The 15,736-nt window shown below is 42.2% G+C and overlaps 1 protein-coding gene across 1 annotated transcript; it reads left to right on the top strand.

Moving 5' to 3' along the window:
* Positions 1-682: 682 nt before the first annotated feature.
* LOC146801927 (matrix metalloproteinase-18-like) lies at positions 683-12,795 on the top strand. The gene is made up of 10 exons (XM_085624071.1): positions 683-871; positions 3,011-3,252; positions 3,354-3,502; positions 3,614-3,739; positions 6,244-6,405; positions 6,616-6,787; positions 7,087-7,220; positions 8,927-9,086; positions 10,573-10,676; positions 12,455-12,795. Exons 1-10 carry the CDS (start codon positions 767-769, stop codon positions 12,553-12,555), a joined length of 1,455 nt encoding a protein of 484 aa, XP_085480197.1. The 5' UTR covers positions 683-766; the 3' UTR covers positions 12,556-12,795.
* The last annotated feature ends 2,941 nt before the right edge of the window (positions 12,796-15,736 follow it).

The following is a 15,736-nucleotide window of genomic DNA, read 5'->3' as shown; positions in this document are numbered from 1 at the left end:
AGTTGGAAATCTATTCCAAGAGTAGAAGAAAGCCTATAGCTGTAGACTTCTGATGTTTCAAAGCTGGGCTTTGTGAACCCGGACATGAGAGAAGACTCACTTTTTAACATTCACCGCATACAGCTTTGTTACTAAACAACTTCTTATAACTAGGCAGATTATTCTCTGTCGCGTGCATGTGATAGAGCATCACTCCGGCTAGGCTAACGAGTGACGTTGGTGCCCTAATGAAAATAACACCAACCACACAATTTAATATGTGTATGTTTTTTAATGAAAATATAAATAAAACTAAAAGCAGGAACATTCCTTGGACAACAGGACAGTGGCCTTCTTTCAGACTTCCAGCCCATAATTCTTCATAATTGATATTGCAGTCATAATGTTAAGGCCATTCCACATATGCATTATAGCTGATACAGACAGATGACAAATAACGAGTTTCAAAGTGCGATTTGCAAAATACTTTTTCTCTCAACAGAATTCAAAGTTTAAAAAAATGTTCCCTTTGCTTGTTAAACCTCTTCCTGGCTACGAAGAATTTTACAGGATGGATTGCTCCATTGAGGGATTTTAGCAAACAGACAGATGACGTAGCACTCTGGGTGTGTTTGGACTTGCATCTGGTGTAAGTTGTAAAGAGTGACTCATGCAGGTGACTGGGGGGCGCTCACAGGACTGTATAAAAGGGGGGCAGAGAGATGGCGAGGCAGAGAACCCGAAGAGACCTTTCAGTGAGCAGAGGGAGGGCCAGGAGAAGAGAAGAATGAAGTCCCTGTCGCTGCTGCTGCTCCTGTGTGCGCTGCGCACATATGCGTTCCCTGCAGCGCCTGTAACCGAGGCCCGGGAGGAGAGTCAACAGCTGGCAGAGGTGAGTCCTGGGACAGACTTCAGTCCATGACTGAGCCCCGCAGAAATCCGGTCCGCATAAAGCAAGAGTTAAAATCCCATAATGGAATGTTTTGGTTCTGCGGTAAATGTTGTAGGATGGTTTATTTTTCAAATTATCGACTCTTGAAAACAACATTTTGCAAGAAATGCTAAATTCTGTTCTGCATGGTATAAATCATTTTTGTTTGGAGGTTTAATCCCTTAGTCTTGGAGGTCTGTCAGTTAATAAAATATGGATGAAGGGATATTTTAATGTACCAACCTGAAAGGTGAAGTAAACGCTGATTTGGCGCCTTTTTAGGGGGATACAGCGCTATATAAATGACAGTATAATGCAGTTCCACTATTAGCAAAGAGCGTAAAAATACGAGAAACGAGAAAAATTAAAACTAAATGCAAAACCGTTTGTTTTGCTGCAGGTTTGTAAGTGCTCTCAGTGCCTGATTAGGAATGAAGTGGCACGAGAAGTTAAAGAGAACTAGGAAACATGGCCCTAGGGCATGTAAACATGTCATAGCAGCAAACTGAGAGGCGGCTCCCAGCTGACTCCACTCATATTACAAGGAAGAGCAGAACATGCCTGTTGCCCCATGAAAGGAAGCAGGCATCACTTCATTACGGAAGGCAGAAAACATTGTCAGGCATGAATCAAACATACCAAATATATTTAACATTGTTTCGTATGTTTACACCACATCATGTGCTGAGATGAAGCCGATGTCTTGAACACAGCATGGTAGCCTGGACACCAGTCAGGAAAGGCTCAAGTGCAAACAGTGGGCTATCAAAAACTTCATTGAAAATTTGCAAAAGGCAAGTAAATTATGGCAACCCAGATTATCACTAGAGAGAACATCCTGGCCACTGGTGGCTTGATACACAAAGGCCACTCTCCTCTACTTTGAAAGCTCGTGGGGGAATCTGTTTGGGTCACTGTGCTACAGAACCCAAACAGAAATATACTATTAGGTTTAACTAGAGTCACAGGACTGAAGAGACTGAAGAACTAAGCAGGAACATGCCATTAGAACTGAATGCGAGTCACTAGCACACAGAACCCAGGAGGAATATACCAGTGACTTTATTGAAGGCCACTTAACTTCAGATTCCAGCAGGAATGCACTGTTGCACTTTAGCTGAGCTATAACCAGGGGTGTTCTTGCTATATGGCACTAGCAGAAACATCCTAGGAGGCTTGGGAACAATTGAGTGGTTTTAGGACTGGGAGATTTGAGGCTTCTCCAGACCCATTATCCCTGAAAACAGTCCTGAGAGAGCACCTGGAGGTTTTGTTAGAGGCATCTATATGGTTTACTGCTGCGAATAAATTATGCTCTTTGGTACCGTACTACAGCTTAAAGCATTGCAACATCCCCATGTGTTTATTCATCAGAACTACCTCTAAGGCTGGTGGCTTTTCAGCATTTTAATTTCGAAAATTGTTCTGTATAATGTTCATTGGTTGCCACACTACCCAGAGATGGTCACAAGCCTCGTTCACTGCATGCTAGGCTCGGTCACTGCAGTCCCTGTAGTAATAGGCAATTATTTGGGTGTTTTCCACTGCTGAATCTAGCTTCATAGTCCAACCTTGGTGGTATCATCTTGAACATCGCTCTTTTCTGCGACCCCTGTTCAGACACTGGTCTGCTTCTGACTGTACTTTTCTGAAAGACCTACAAACAGTGACTTTCTAAGTTGGAAGGAGACCCTTGCCTCAATCAGACATTGTTCTGTGGAGATAAGCGGCAGAAGTCGATACGGCTGCCTAGTCTGATGATGCACTGTGCACAAGTGCCGCAATCGGAGTATTTAAGCTCAGGTCTGCATCCCAGATAAGGCCAAGGTTCTCTTTTGTGACATACAATCTCAGCCCACTGTCTCGCAAACATGTTTTCCATGAACCCTAGGCCCTCTGACACTGCAGAAATCTCTCCAATGAAAGACTAGAGAGACATCTTCTATGTAACAGTAGAAACAAAGTCATTCATCTTCAATGAGTTCCATGATATGCCTCATTTAGACGTAAAGAAACACTTGTGGCAGTTGTGAGGTTGCTGACCTTCCTTTGTGTTTTTTGCAAACTAATTTACTAAATTATTATTTGTATTAATATCAGGAATATTTAAAGAAATTCTACAACCTCAATGAAGATGGAACACCTATTACGCGAAAAAAGCACAGCCCGTTCTCTGAAAAACTTCAAGAAATGCAGGCGTTTTTTGGGCTGGAGGTGACTGGGAAGCTGGATTCCAACACACTGGAAATGATGCACAAGCCCCGCTGTGGAGTTGCTGATGCGGCCGAATACAGCCATTTTGGTGGCCGCCCTACCTGGAGAACAACATCTTTGACATACAGGTAACATGATAGAAAACGTTTTAGATGACAGTATATACTATTGTTCCCAATGCACACAGGCATCACTAATATTGCTGTTTTGTATTCTTTTATAAAAAAAGAATTTTGAACCACACCCCTGACATGGCTGAGGCTGATGTAGATAGAGCGATCCGGAGAGCCTTCCAAGTCTGGAGCGATGTGACCCCACTGACCTTCAGCCGGATCTACGAGGGGACGGCTGATATCCAGATCTCCTTTGGAGCAGGAGGTAGGATGAATCAATGTGCTGCAGTCATCCTTGGGAGATCTCCCTTGTTCCTAATTTTTCCTTGGCTTTCAATTCCTGCAGATTTTGCTAATTTGCCGTTTACTCTTTTAGTGCATGGTGATTTCTACCCATTTGATGGACCTCATGGAACTCTGGCCCATGCCTTTGCACCTGGGAATTCAATTGGTGGCGATGCGCACTTTGATGAAGATGAAACCTGGACCGCAGGGTCGGCTGGTAGGTGTTCACATACATGATACCATTCTCTGAATCTCATTCAAGTGTCATGGAATGTGTGATACTTATGTGAGGGTCGTCATGAGTAACAAAATACAAAGGGAAAATCAACTCCTGATGAATAGGTCATTTTTAGTCAATGCCCCCTGGAGGAAATCATAAAGTGTTTTGCCAATTATAAAACAATTAACTTTGCTACCCAGGTGCAGTTCACAGCGAAATGAAAGACGTGTATCTTCAAATGACACTGCCTCGTTCCACATTATTGGATCCTATATATACACTGCCTCGCTTGTAAATGATCATAAATCATTAACTCGGGATCTACCCCGGTGTTCCATACTGCCATGGCCTCCATCGAGCTCAAATAAATATCCATACAGTCATACTTTCATCATAGTGCCATCTGTGTTTTCACATTTACATTCTCTTTTGCATATTTGTTATTGCACTCCTTTCATATAAATCTTTCTTATAATAATAAATACATTTGATTATATAAAGCAATTTAATCAGAGGAACAAAAACTCTACCCTAAGTAAAGCATTTAAAAAACACACCATGTTACTACTAAATAGATAAGGAATTGGTTGTGAATGAGTCTGCATTCCACATATAAAGTGCTTTCTTGGGCTACCGCCCGTTGTAATACTAAGGGTGCTAAACTAAGGTATGTGAAACTGATATGATCTCACTATGAATGGTAGGTGTGGGCGGTGTCTGAAGAAGCGATAAGTGGATTAAAGTTTTGAACAAATATTGATACTTTGGTTTATTTTTTTACTTTCTAATACATAAAACATTTTGTGTCTGAATGTTCCTACATGAGAGTATGGACTATGTAGTAGTTATCTGCAGAAAGAGATTTATTGAGCCAAGCTTTATTTCTTTATTTCAAAAACTGATAACGTCTTAAAGGTTATAATGTCTCGAATAGCATTATTTGACCATTGAATATTTTATTTAATACAGTAGACACTTTCACTGCTCACAGCGTAAGATCCCACATCCCCATTCTCATGTTTTCAATGTCAAAGTTATAACATTAGCTCACACAGTCTAATAATTTGAGGGAAACAACATATAAGTTTTACGTAAAATTGTTTTGCACCATCCAAGAGAAAGATACAAACATGACTTCAGCTTCAAAAAAATTCAATAAAGCTAGAACATTATACATGGAAATACGTGGGGTCGGAGGCTTACAGGCTTCATCGTCTGTTTATTTCCGAAAAGCTGATTTTGCTTAAGCCGGTTGGGATTGAAACCGGCTGGTCATTCCGGCCGGCTTTCTACAGGCTCATGGAGCCCGTCCACCAGTCAGACGCTGGCCCATAATTCCAAAAGGGCAGCCTTTCGCCGTTGGGATTACTATACTTGGTCTCCGGTAGTCTTTAAATGCTGGGCTTTCCGATATGGAAAGTCTGTCGGAGAGCGAGTATGGGGACCTTTAGCAGGGCCCCCTTGCTTCTGCAGCTTCTGGTTGGGGGTCCAGGGTGCACCATATGTGCCCCCCTGTTAATCCCGTCACCCTGTGGCAGGCACCTTTAAGTTCCTGCCACAGGGTGAAGGATTAACACCACCTCCCATTTCCATTAGGAAGCATGTACTGCGGCCGGTTTATGGCCATATCTCATGCTCCCATAGGGAAATGCCGGAATGCGACTGAACAGTGTTCAGTCGCATCCTAATCAGGCGGTAGGGACCAACAACCGGAGGTCAGTCAGTCCCGTTTCCGAGACGGTCCATCGTAATAGGCCCCATAATCTATAAAATGAACTTTTTGGGACTAAAGTTACATATTAAAAACAAATTACAATGATAATGCTGGATTAGATTCCCATTATATCTTTCGGGTGTAAACATTTTCAAATATTACTTTAAATTATCAGTCGAAACTTAAATTCTCCCTAAATTCCATACCAAGATCCCTCACATTCAGTTATTTGTCTCCCTGTTAATTTTAGAATGTATACAAAATACTAATTAATATGCCCACTAGAAAGGTAATTAAACAAGAATTCAGGTGTTCAGGAAGTAACCTCAATGACCTTAGAACTTGCCTGCATAATACATTGAAAGGTTGAGATAGTTCAGAGCTAGCCCATAAGCCCTGTTCACAATAGGGAGCACACACCATTACAAAAAAATCTCCTCTGTAGTAACTGTTAAAGTGGCATTATTTGGTCAACACTATTGTAGAAGGAGAGGAACTATGCTGTACTTTTGTTCATCTTGTTAAACCCAGAACCCGACAGGCTTTAATGGTAATGTAGACCATAGTAGGGTCAGGAACAGTCTGGTATACCTCATAAAAATTGGTAGGCCTTCAAATATTCTGATAGGGTTTAGTAGTCCCTGGTAACACTGGTGGTATAATATATACTTTAGGCTCTGGTAGGCTCTGGTAGTTCATGTTATACTTGGCAGATCTCAGTGTGCCCATATAGACTCAGAAAAGCTCTAGTAGACCGTAGTGACATTTGTTTTGCTTTGTTCCACAGGATACAACTTGTTCCTGGTAGCTGCCCATGAGTTTGGCCATTCATTAGGCTTGTCTCATTCTGGTGACCGCAGTGCTCTGATGTATCCGACCTACTCCTATACTGATCCAGCTCAATTCCGACTCCCCCAGGATGATGTCGATGGCATTCAAGCCCTGTATGGTAAGTTAACTTTACATGTTATGTTAATTTTCCTTCTACAATGTAAAAAGATGTATTTGCAAGAAAGGGTCAATATGTTCTTTAAACTATTATGTTCTAGCAACTCATGTTGAATGTGAGATTTAAAAGAAGGTGTCTTTTACATGCATAAGTTTATGTTGCATATTATTTCACATTGATTTTGAAAGGCATTTTTTTTCATTTTATTAGGAGGATCTCCTAACCCAGTTCCAACAATACCTGAAGATGCCACACCAACTACCACCGTATCAACTACCACCACAACTACCTCGTCTCCCATCAATCCATCCATCTGTGACCCAACTCTTGTTTTTGATGCCATCACCACGTTGCGCGGAGAAATCCTCTTTTTCAAGGACAGGTGAAGCAAAGAAAAACATTTCTAGTTTTGGCTTTATGCATTATTGAGTAGGGCTGGAGAGGCTAGGTCAGGTCCAAAAATAATTGTGGCTCACTCAAAAAGCACAGACAACGACTGTTTCCTTCATAGTGACATCTTTAGCATTAAAACATTTGCTGGAATTTCTAGTGTCACTTCTCTCAATGTATATAATTATTTTCTATAAGCTGACATACCCTAAATAGTGTTGATTGTTTTACAGTGTAGAGAATTATTTTGATATGACAATTAACTGATATGCTTTTATTTTTCCTAAACAGCTCCTTTTGGCGCAGAATTCCAACCGTAAAAGAGGTTTACAATTACCCAATCTCAACATTTTGGACGTCTTTGCCATCTGGTATCCAGGCCGCCTATGAAAATCCAGAGACGGATGAGATTTTCCTCTTCAAAGGTATTTACATTCAATAATCACTTCCACCATATTCTTGTTACCATGGCGAATCTTGGTCTGGAAAGGACCCACCGGTTTTAATGGCTGAAGATCACCAATAATCTAAACTTTGTCTGATTCAAGATTGAAAAATGTCCCCATCATTGTTGCTTCATGCGTTAACCCTTTGACTGCTCCTGCTGTAGTGAAGGTCACATTCCACCTATGATTCTCAATAACCCATAGTTTGCTCATATCATGGGTGTTCATTGAAGGTCCTTTGGATCCATATGTGCTTACATTTTCTGAATAATCCAATGAGATAAATGCCCAGGCAATCAACCTAGATGAAATACATTAAGTAGTCATTGTTTTTCTCTGTTGGAAAATCTGGTGGAAAGGCCAGGCTTCACCTTCCAGGCCTAGGTCATCCAACAACTTCTGGGTCATTGTTGGGTTGGCGTTGTTCCAGTGTTGTTACGTATGATGACCCATGCACAGGGGATAATTTCAACTTTATCAGAATATGATCATTTTGAGAATAGCATAATTTTGACTAAAGTGTAAACCCAGCTCTTTCTATAGTATTTAGAGGATGAGAATTCATCTATGATGTGAAAGGAAGGGACAAGCAATAATCCACTCCCCAACATCTTAAAAAGAAAGATTGATATCCTACATGACTTGAGAAGAGAAACAATGTAGAAGCACCATAGCAGTAAAGTTATAGTTGCCTGGAATGATCACCATTCATGAACTATAAGTTAGGGTGCACGCTAGATGTTTACTCTCCACTGGGTGTATGCCCCTTAGTGCATCAGTCCGCAGTAGCTTTGACACGCCTATAACTCCCAGGAGTTCATATGCTATGCTTCAATAAATCTGACCTTACCTTGAGCTGTTTGAGCTTTTAAATGGCCCTTGCCATAACCCAAAAACTTGGGCCTTGGTTAGACAACTGTAATTAGGTGCATTAACCCTCTGGGTTATTTTATCACTTGTGTTACCATCTCTCACCTGTGTCTCAGATCTGACTGCGCACCCCACCCATGGAAATATACCATGGGCCTCCGCAGTCTTTGGGTGTGAACAGTGCACAGCATAATGACAGTACAAGAGGCCTGACCAATATCAAGTGCCTTAAAGTGTCTTTTGTCGCATGTTAGAGCAATACTTAATAACGTATTGATCAATTTGAGTGTGCGATATTCTGTCAAGTAATATAATTTACATTTTAATATTAAACATTAACAAGGGGTCGAAAAAGGAACGTTTAATATAGAAGTCCATGGATTTGCATTAAGCCTCTGTACTATGGGTGGATAATCACTCTATAATTTATTCGCATCGCATAAAAAATAAATTCTTCTCATTTACTCCTTGATCCGTACACTGTGCCAGGACATTGCACCTGCAGTGGACCTGTAGAGCCTTTAAAAAATAATGCTTCTAGAAAGAAATGTTAAAAACTCTCGGTGCAAAGTTATTGCCACCTGCATGTCAGTGGAATGTAATTTCAGTGAAAAGTGTTGCATATATAGGAACAAGTGTACTAAGCAGTGGCTGAAAATGTAATTTATCGACTGAAAGCAGACCGAAAAGGGTTTTAACGATCTACTTCCATGTAGTTTACTATGTTTTCAAGGTTAATCGGGACGTCGTAAATAATGCTAACAAAGAATCAGTTAAAGGCTTGCTAACGATTCTTTATTTTGTGTTCCCTGTAGCATCAAAATACTGGGCTCTTCAGGGATTTGACATTCTGCCCAATTACCCTAAAAGCATCTACAAACTCGGTTTCCCAAGGACCGTGAAGCACATCAACGCAGCCGTGCATCTTCAAAGCACACAGAAAACATACTTCTTTGTTGGAGAGCAGTACTGGAGGTGAGCATGTGAGAGTGTGATGTTCTGATGACGTCATTCGGTACTTTCAGTACATTTCAGAGGTGCCCCTGGTGATTATGATGAAAAATTACCAACTGTATTTATCCATTTATATATATGTGGAAACATTTAACATCACAACAAAGATGTTGCAGTGTTAGCAAGGCAGGACCCAGCAAGACAGATGTTGGTGGCTTTATAAACCAAGAGGTGGATAGGACAGAGTTTATGAGTTGGGCGTGAAACAAAGCTAAAGGAACATAAACAACATGAATGTTGAGGAAGGTGCTACTGAGTGGGAGGATGAGCTGGGGGTGTTTATGGCTCCTCACATTGGGTCCAATAGGACAATGAATAGGATGGTCTTGAATTGGAAGCCCTGTACAAAGACAGGGGTACCAAGGTGGAGTTGTGCGGCAAAGCATTTTGCAGATGAAGGGAAGGTGTTGCTAATATTGTTCAGAATGTGGGGAAGTGGCAAGTCGTCAAATGCTGTTTCAGGCAATTTGTGAGTTTGGCTTTAATATTAGGGGCGAAGATGGTAAAAGAGAATAACATTTATGTGTTTCCAGCAAATAATCTAAATGAATGAAATACAATTTAGCCAATACAGATGGTTAGAGAGAGAAGAGGAAAGGACCAATACCTGTGCTATGGGGAACAATAAAGGGAAGAGGGTGCATTGACCAGATGATGGTTTCTCAAACGTAACACACCCCAGGCCGTTGCTCAACCCAAGGGAAACTAATTAGGGCTGGTTAACATTTTCTACCACTCTCACTTCATGAAGTCGTAGAAAATTGGCTTACAGGTGGACTAAGCCCCCTCACGTGGAGTAATGAGCTCCCTGCTCTTGTTTGGTATGGCCGTGTCCCAACAACCAACAGTTTTCCATATTTTAGCTGTAATTTAACATCCTAATTCAACACCAGATTCCCTACTGCCCTTCCATTGACAAAGGTGTGGTACCTATCACCAGCGCGGTTGATCTAGGGGCACTGGAGCAAACTTGTTGGAGCTCCTCAAGGCATGTTCTAAGGTACTTGAGGGCACTCAGCCTGGAGCCATCAAGTTCAGCGGCACTACAGAGGTTATCTAATATTACGCACCACATTGAAGAGCAGAAGGCGCAGGAGCATTACTTTAGGGCTGTGCAGTAGTTCCACAATATGGCTCCTGCAGTTCACAATATTCATGCATTTATCAGCTCTGAACTTGCTGGTGGAGAGAAAGCTCACTGTTGCTTTTGGAAGCTGCCAGCCACAATAAATATCAGTGAATTTTTAATGGAAGTTCCAGCTGATAAATTATGGATCATAATTCTTAGGGGTGGTGAACTGAGATATAAAAAAGATGAAACATAATAGTGATGATGTTAATGATGATGGTAATAGTAATGATAATAATAGTGTGAAAACATAATTGATGTGACTTGGTTTCACCAAACTGAAGATCCTAATTCCTCTTAAACTATTTCCTCCTACAGCTATGATGAATCCAGAAAGACCATGGACACAGGCTCTCCACGACGGATCGAAGATGACTTTGCAGGGATTGGCAAGAAAGTTCATGCCGTTTTCGAAGATAATGGTAAGGAGATCCCTTAGCTAAAGCATTGGACTGGTCGAACTTGTGACTGAAATATCAAAAGTGTTATTATACATTATAATTCAGCTATGTGAGAGCAGGGTGAAAAAGAAACTCCAAGGTCGGTTACAACACACCCAGGAAAGGAAACATGTTTGATTGCTGACTAAACAATGTGTGCCCTGTAACAAGAGTACTAAACCAGAAGAAATTAAGGGGCTTTTTTATTAGCCCTTGCGTCACTTATGCGCTGCCGGTGCATCACTTTTTGAGACGCACCAGCAGCGTAAAAAATGTGTCTTGTTGCACCATATTTACGAAGTGACGCATCTAGGTAGATGCGTCACTTTGTAAACCTCTGCGCCACACTATACCTGCGCCAGGTATAGTGTATGCAGGGGGGGGGGCGTTCCGACGCAAGAAATGGTCATAGAAGTGACACAGTGAAACCTATAAGATTTCACTGCGCCACTTCTAGGACGCAAATGTGTCAATATCTTACGCCTGCCTCATGGGAGGTGTAAGACTGACGCAGGCACATTTCACATGGGATTTGCCCATGTGTAATGACCCATTGCTAGAGTTGCGTCACTTTTGTGACACACTCCAACAATGCGTCATTTTTGCGCCTACAGATATTTCAGAAATACTGACGTATCTGTAACTCCTTGCGACATGATGCATCATACTGTAAATTTGACGCATCATTGGGGTTGCAAGGAGGGCGCAATGAAAAGTGACGCATCGCTGTTTTCTCGCAGCGATGTGTCACTTTTCATAAATGAGGCCCTAACACCTTTTGCCTTTCTTAACTTGTCATTCCCTCTTCCCTGCACTAAAACCCCAAGTCATTATTAACATCTAAGCAGAGCACAAGCACAATCCACTGTTTCCAAACACACTTACTGATGTTTCTTAAAGCCTAACTCCCTTAATCTTCAAGACAGGGTATAGTAAGGCAGCCAGCTTATGGCTCTGCCACCTGAGTCAGCTTATGGCTCTGCCATCTGAGTCTGTGATGTTCTCTCAGCTTTGAATGCAGTCTGCAGTGCCAAAGAGTTGACCTCCTAACCACAGTGTCCTATTTAACCACATGAGCAGTCCCTGCCATAAACACACAGCACCAAAGTACTCCCCACATAGGAGGGCACACAAAATTCATGCATTTTCTCCCCAGCAGCACAATGTCTTCTTTAAGCACAACAGTTGTATTACTATGTTTACTACTCACCAAGCTGCAGTGACACAAACAGGACAAGATTTCAACTCTGCTCCTCACACACAACGTCAAACCACTACTCGCACAGGCCGCATGACAGACACATGTTCCTCCATCCAAGCACTGCCACCAAGAAGCATGTCACCAGTCCACAAATGCCCTTCGGTGCCTGTCAGAGCCACGTAGCACAATATAAATGTAACACTGCAAAACAATATTGTCTTGAAATGGCTACGGTTGTGTCTACTTAATTAGACAGTACTAAAAATGCAACGACAGCCCTGCAATATAATGTATGATGAAACAGCTAGACCAAGAAACAATTTCTTTGCATAATAAAAGGGTCCCTGCTGTTTTGCACTATTTACTACAGTATTTATCCATGATCGGTTTTATATTTTTTGTTTAAAGATGTTAATATTGTCAATTGAAGGGTAATTTGGAAAAGTTTAAGTTAACCTCAACAAAATGACGATGTTTATTTTGACCGATTCTATATTAAAGTAAATCATTTTCACAAACATTACACAATGCACTGATAGTCTTTCTTTATTATTTGCAGGTCTTTTGTATTTCTTCAGTGGACATAAGCAGTTTGAGTTCAACATGAAGTCTAAGAAGGTCACCCGAACTCTGAATAACACCAGCTGGTTAGGGTGCTAAGATATCTTCAGAAAATAGTTCACTAATGGAAGAAGGACTTTTAAAATGTGAAGAAAAAGACGGAGTACTGGTTCAACTTTTAAGACAGTTAGAAGTGAATGCTGAAAACTAGGTTTATTTTTTTAATGCAGGGCACAATACTTATTAAGTGTATGTTTCTAAACTAATTTATTATATTTAATATTCAAATAACTTATTTATGTATTTGTTAAGAAACAATAAATTATTTCATGAGAACATATCTTTGCTACATATGTTTGATGATATTTGTGATTTTAAACAATAGTATTAATCACTATGCACAAACAAGCAAACATAAATACAAATCTCAAATTCGGGTTTAGAAAGTAAATGCTAGTCTGTGAGTGTGTGAGTGGTCTGTGAGTTGTGTGTGACTTCTAGTTTGAGGGATGTAAGAGTGCGTTTGCTAGTTTGCGATTACTAGGCAGTGACACGTGTGAGACTGCTGTTGGGAGTGTGAGACTGCTACTTTGTGAGGGTTGTATGAGTAGTGAGTGGCTGCTATCACTTGGCATCCTGGTGCCACAGGGCTTGCTTGGTAGGTGGAGAGGAGATGCTGGTGGCAGACTTACCTTCTGGAACCTGTCTGACCTGCAGCATCAGAAAATGAATTCTCAGACAATGATCGCCTTCCAGCCCCATTCATAAATGTATCCAAATACCAGGATTTAAAGAGAAAGGCAGGTTAGAAGAGAGAAGCATTACCTATCTGAAAGGAAGGAAGTAAGACCTGCGCTTGGCATCCCCCTAACCCGGAACAGTGACCTCTTCTGACTTACTAGCCCTTGGCAGAGACCTGCTCATAAACTCTCCTCACCTGCTTTGCTGAGAGAAGGCCCCACTTCAAACTGCACTGTCTAGCCCTGCAGGCCAAACAGAGAGTAAAATCAAACCTGTTAATATACACAAAGTACTTTTGTAGTAACGCGTCTTCCGTAAGAGTGCACTGCCCTGCAAACATCAGGGTTCACAGTGCTCCTATGATACTGTGCCCTCAGGCCAGCTAAATTGCAGTACTTTCTTTATGTGGGTGAGGGCAGTAAGATGATCCCGGCACCTACTAGCTAGTGCTTTCACTAGTTGCCAGTGTCTCTCTACTCAGTGTCACCATGTCACAGCTCCCTCTCTGAATGCAGAAGAGCACTGTGTACATGTGCAATTTGGAGGGTACACAAAGAAAAAAACAGTCTAATTCCTGAAGAGCCCTGAGCACAGGCAGAAATTGTCAGGTGCTAAAAGTGAAAAGATATGCACAACAGGAAAGCCACATTTAATGCCAATATTTTTGCACTCCCTTATTCAGGTTTTCCCTCACACAAATGAGAAAAATGTTACATATTTGCCACACATTGCTGTCATCATGGTGATATGGATGACCATCTTAGATGAAGGGATTCCCTTCCGATACCATAGCCTGGCAGTGGATCTCATAAGCTTCAAGAGTTGGATTGGCCCGCTTCATGATTTAGCCACCCAGTGACTGAAGGATGGGGAGTGGCCTGAGATGCTATCAAGGGAATTACAAGCATTTGCAATGCAATAGGTCTCGCATTTGCCAGAGTTAGAGCTATTGACGTTGTAAACAACAACGTGTTTTACCTGTTGTTAGAAATGGGGGGTTCTAATTGGCAGAGGTATGCACCTTTATCCAAGTGGGGACCCTTCCTTCTAGTTAGGGTAAGGGAGTTACACACTTTAGATATCCCCTACCCACCCCCTTGGTAGCTTTGCACGAGCAGATAGGCTTATCCAAAAGGCAATGTGTAAAGTATTTGTGCCCAAACACACAGTAACACAGTGAAAACACCACAAATGGACACCACACCAGTTTAGAAAAATAAAGTATCCTTATCTAAACCAAACAAGACCAAAAGGACAAAGATCAACCGTGCATATATCAAGTTATCACTTTAAAACTGGCTACTTCAAAAATAGAACGGTAGAAGCAAAAAAGCTTCACCCGGGGCTATTACGATGTCGTGACAGGCACAAATCCAAAGTATGGCGCCAATTGCGAGGTGCATGGGCCGGGCATAGAGTTACACGGACCCCCAAACAACAGTACCTTGTAAAACAAAGTCAACTGGCAATGCATGGCATCGTGGAGGTGAGGCGTCGCTGCCGTGGCAAAGCCGGTTCCCTTCTGCCATGAGGGAGGCCAGGCATTGAGTCAGTGAGGAGGTGAATCGTCAAATCCAGGATGAGTAATTTAGGCGGCGGGGAGGCAGCAGTTCTGGTGAGGCGATGCAATGTCGAAGAGTTTGTGAAGTCACCTTCGGTTATCGGCTCCGCAATAACGTGATGCTGATGCTGGCGGTGACAACATTGGTGCGAGCGATGGCATCTGGAAGGCTGATAACTGCAGGTGGCTAAGGGCATCAGAGCTGTGGTGCAGGTGGGGGGTGCATCGTGCACTTGACGAGTGGTGCCCCCGGCCAAAGTGCAGGTTGTGGCATCACTGGCAGTGGCACTGATGGTGTCAGAGTTGTTTTTCTTGCTTTCCAGCAGCAACTATACAATTCTCAGGGCCCAGGAACTAGAATTGGCACCCTTTTGAATACAGGAGTCCACAGAGGAGTACAGGTGCTGGTCGGTGGGTGGCAGTGAAGTTATTGTGGCCCTGAGACTTTAGAATAGGAGGCAAGCGCACACAAACTCTTAGAGATTCTTCTTCAAGCAGGTTAACAGGAAAGTTCCAGTCTTTGTCCTCTCTTTGCCAGAAGCAGCAACTGCAGGCTAACCCAGCAAAGCAGCACAGAAAAGGGGCAGTACTCCTCCTTACAGCTCCCCAGCTCTTCTCCTTGGCCGATGTTTCTCTTGAGCCGAGAAGTGATCTAATACACTGGGGTTTAAGGTCCAAAACTTATATCCCATTTTCTCTTTGTTCTCTTTGTGGCCAGGGTCTCTGAGCCCAGTCCAAACCAGTTTTGTGGTGCAGCATTACCCCAGGGGGTGTAGACAGCATTGTGCAAGGGAGACACAGCCTATTCCGGTGCAAGTGAAACTCCTCCCACCATTCTAAATGCAGCCAAGGTCTATTCAGTCCAACTCTGAGTCACCCAGGAAAGGCAGGACACACCCCAACCCCCCTACTTGTGGCTGTCTACAGTGAATGCACATCCCAAATCCTGTCATTCCAAAACCAGACAGTCAATACACA

The sequence above is a fragment of the Triturus cristatus genome, chromosome 8 (genome assembly GCF_964204655.1).
Source record: "Triturus cristatus chromosome 8, aTriCri1.1, whole genome shotgun sequence".
Lineage (NCBI taxonomy): Eukaryota > Metazoa > Chordata > Amphibia > Caudata > Salamandridae > Triturus > Triturus cristatus.
The sequence above is the reverse complement of the archived record's forward strand: the minus strand, read 5'-3'. Positions and strand labels throughout refer to the sequence as shown.

What these genes read in the sequence shown, in the direction of transcription:
- LOC146801927 (XM_085624071.1), top strand. Translation starts at nt 767, where the DNA reads ATGAAGTCCCTGTCGCTGCTGCTGCTCCTGTGTGCGCTGCGCACATAT. An exon ending in ACAACATCTTTGACATACAG is followed by an intron (nt 3,253 to 3,353) that starts GTAACATGATAG and finishes TTATAAAAAAAG; the next exon opens with AATTTTGAACCACACCCCTG. An exon ending in GATCTCCTTTGGAGCAGGAG is followed by an intron (nt 3,503 to 3,613) that starts GTAGGATGAATC and finishes TTACTCTTTTAG; the next exon opens with TGCATGGTGATTTCTACCCA.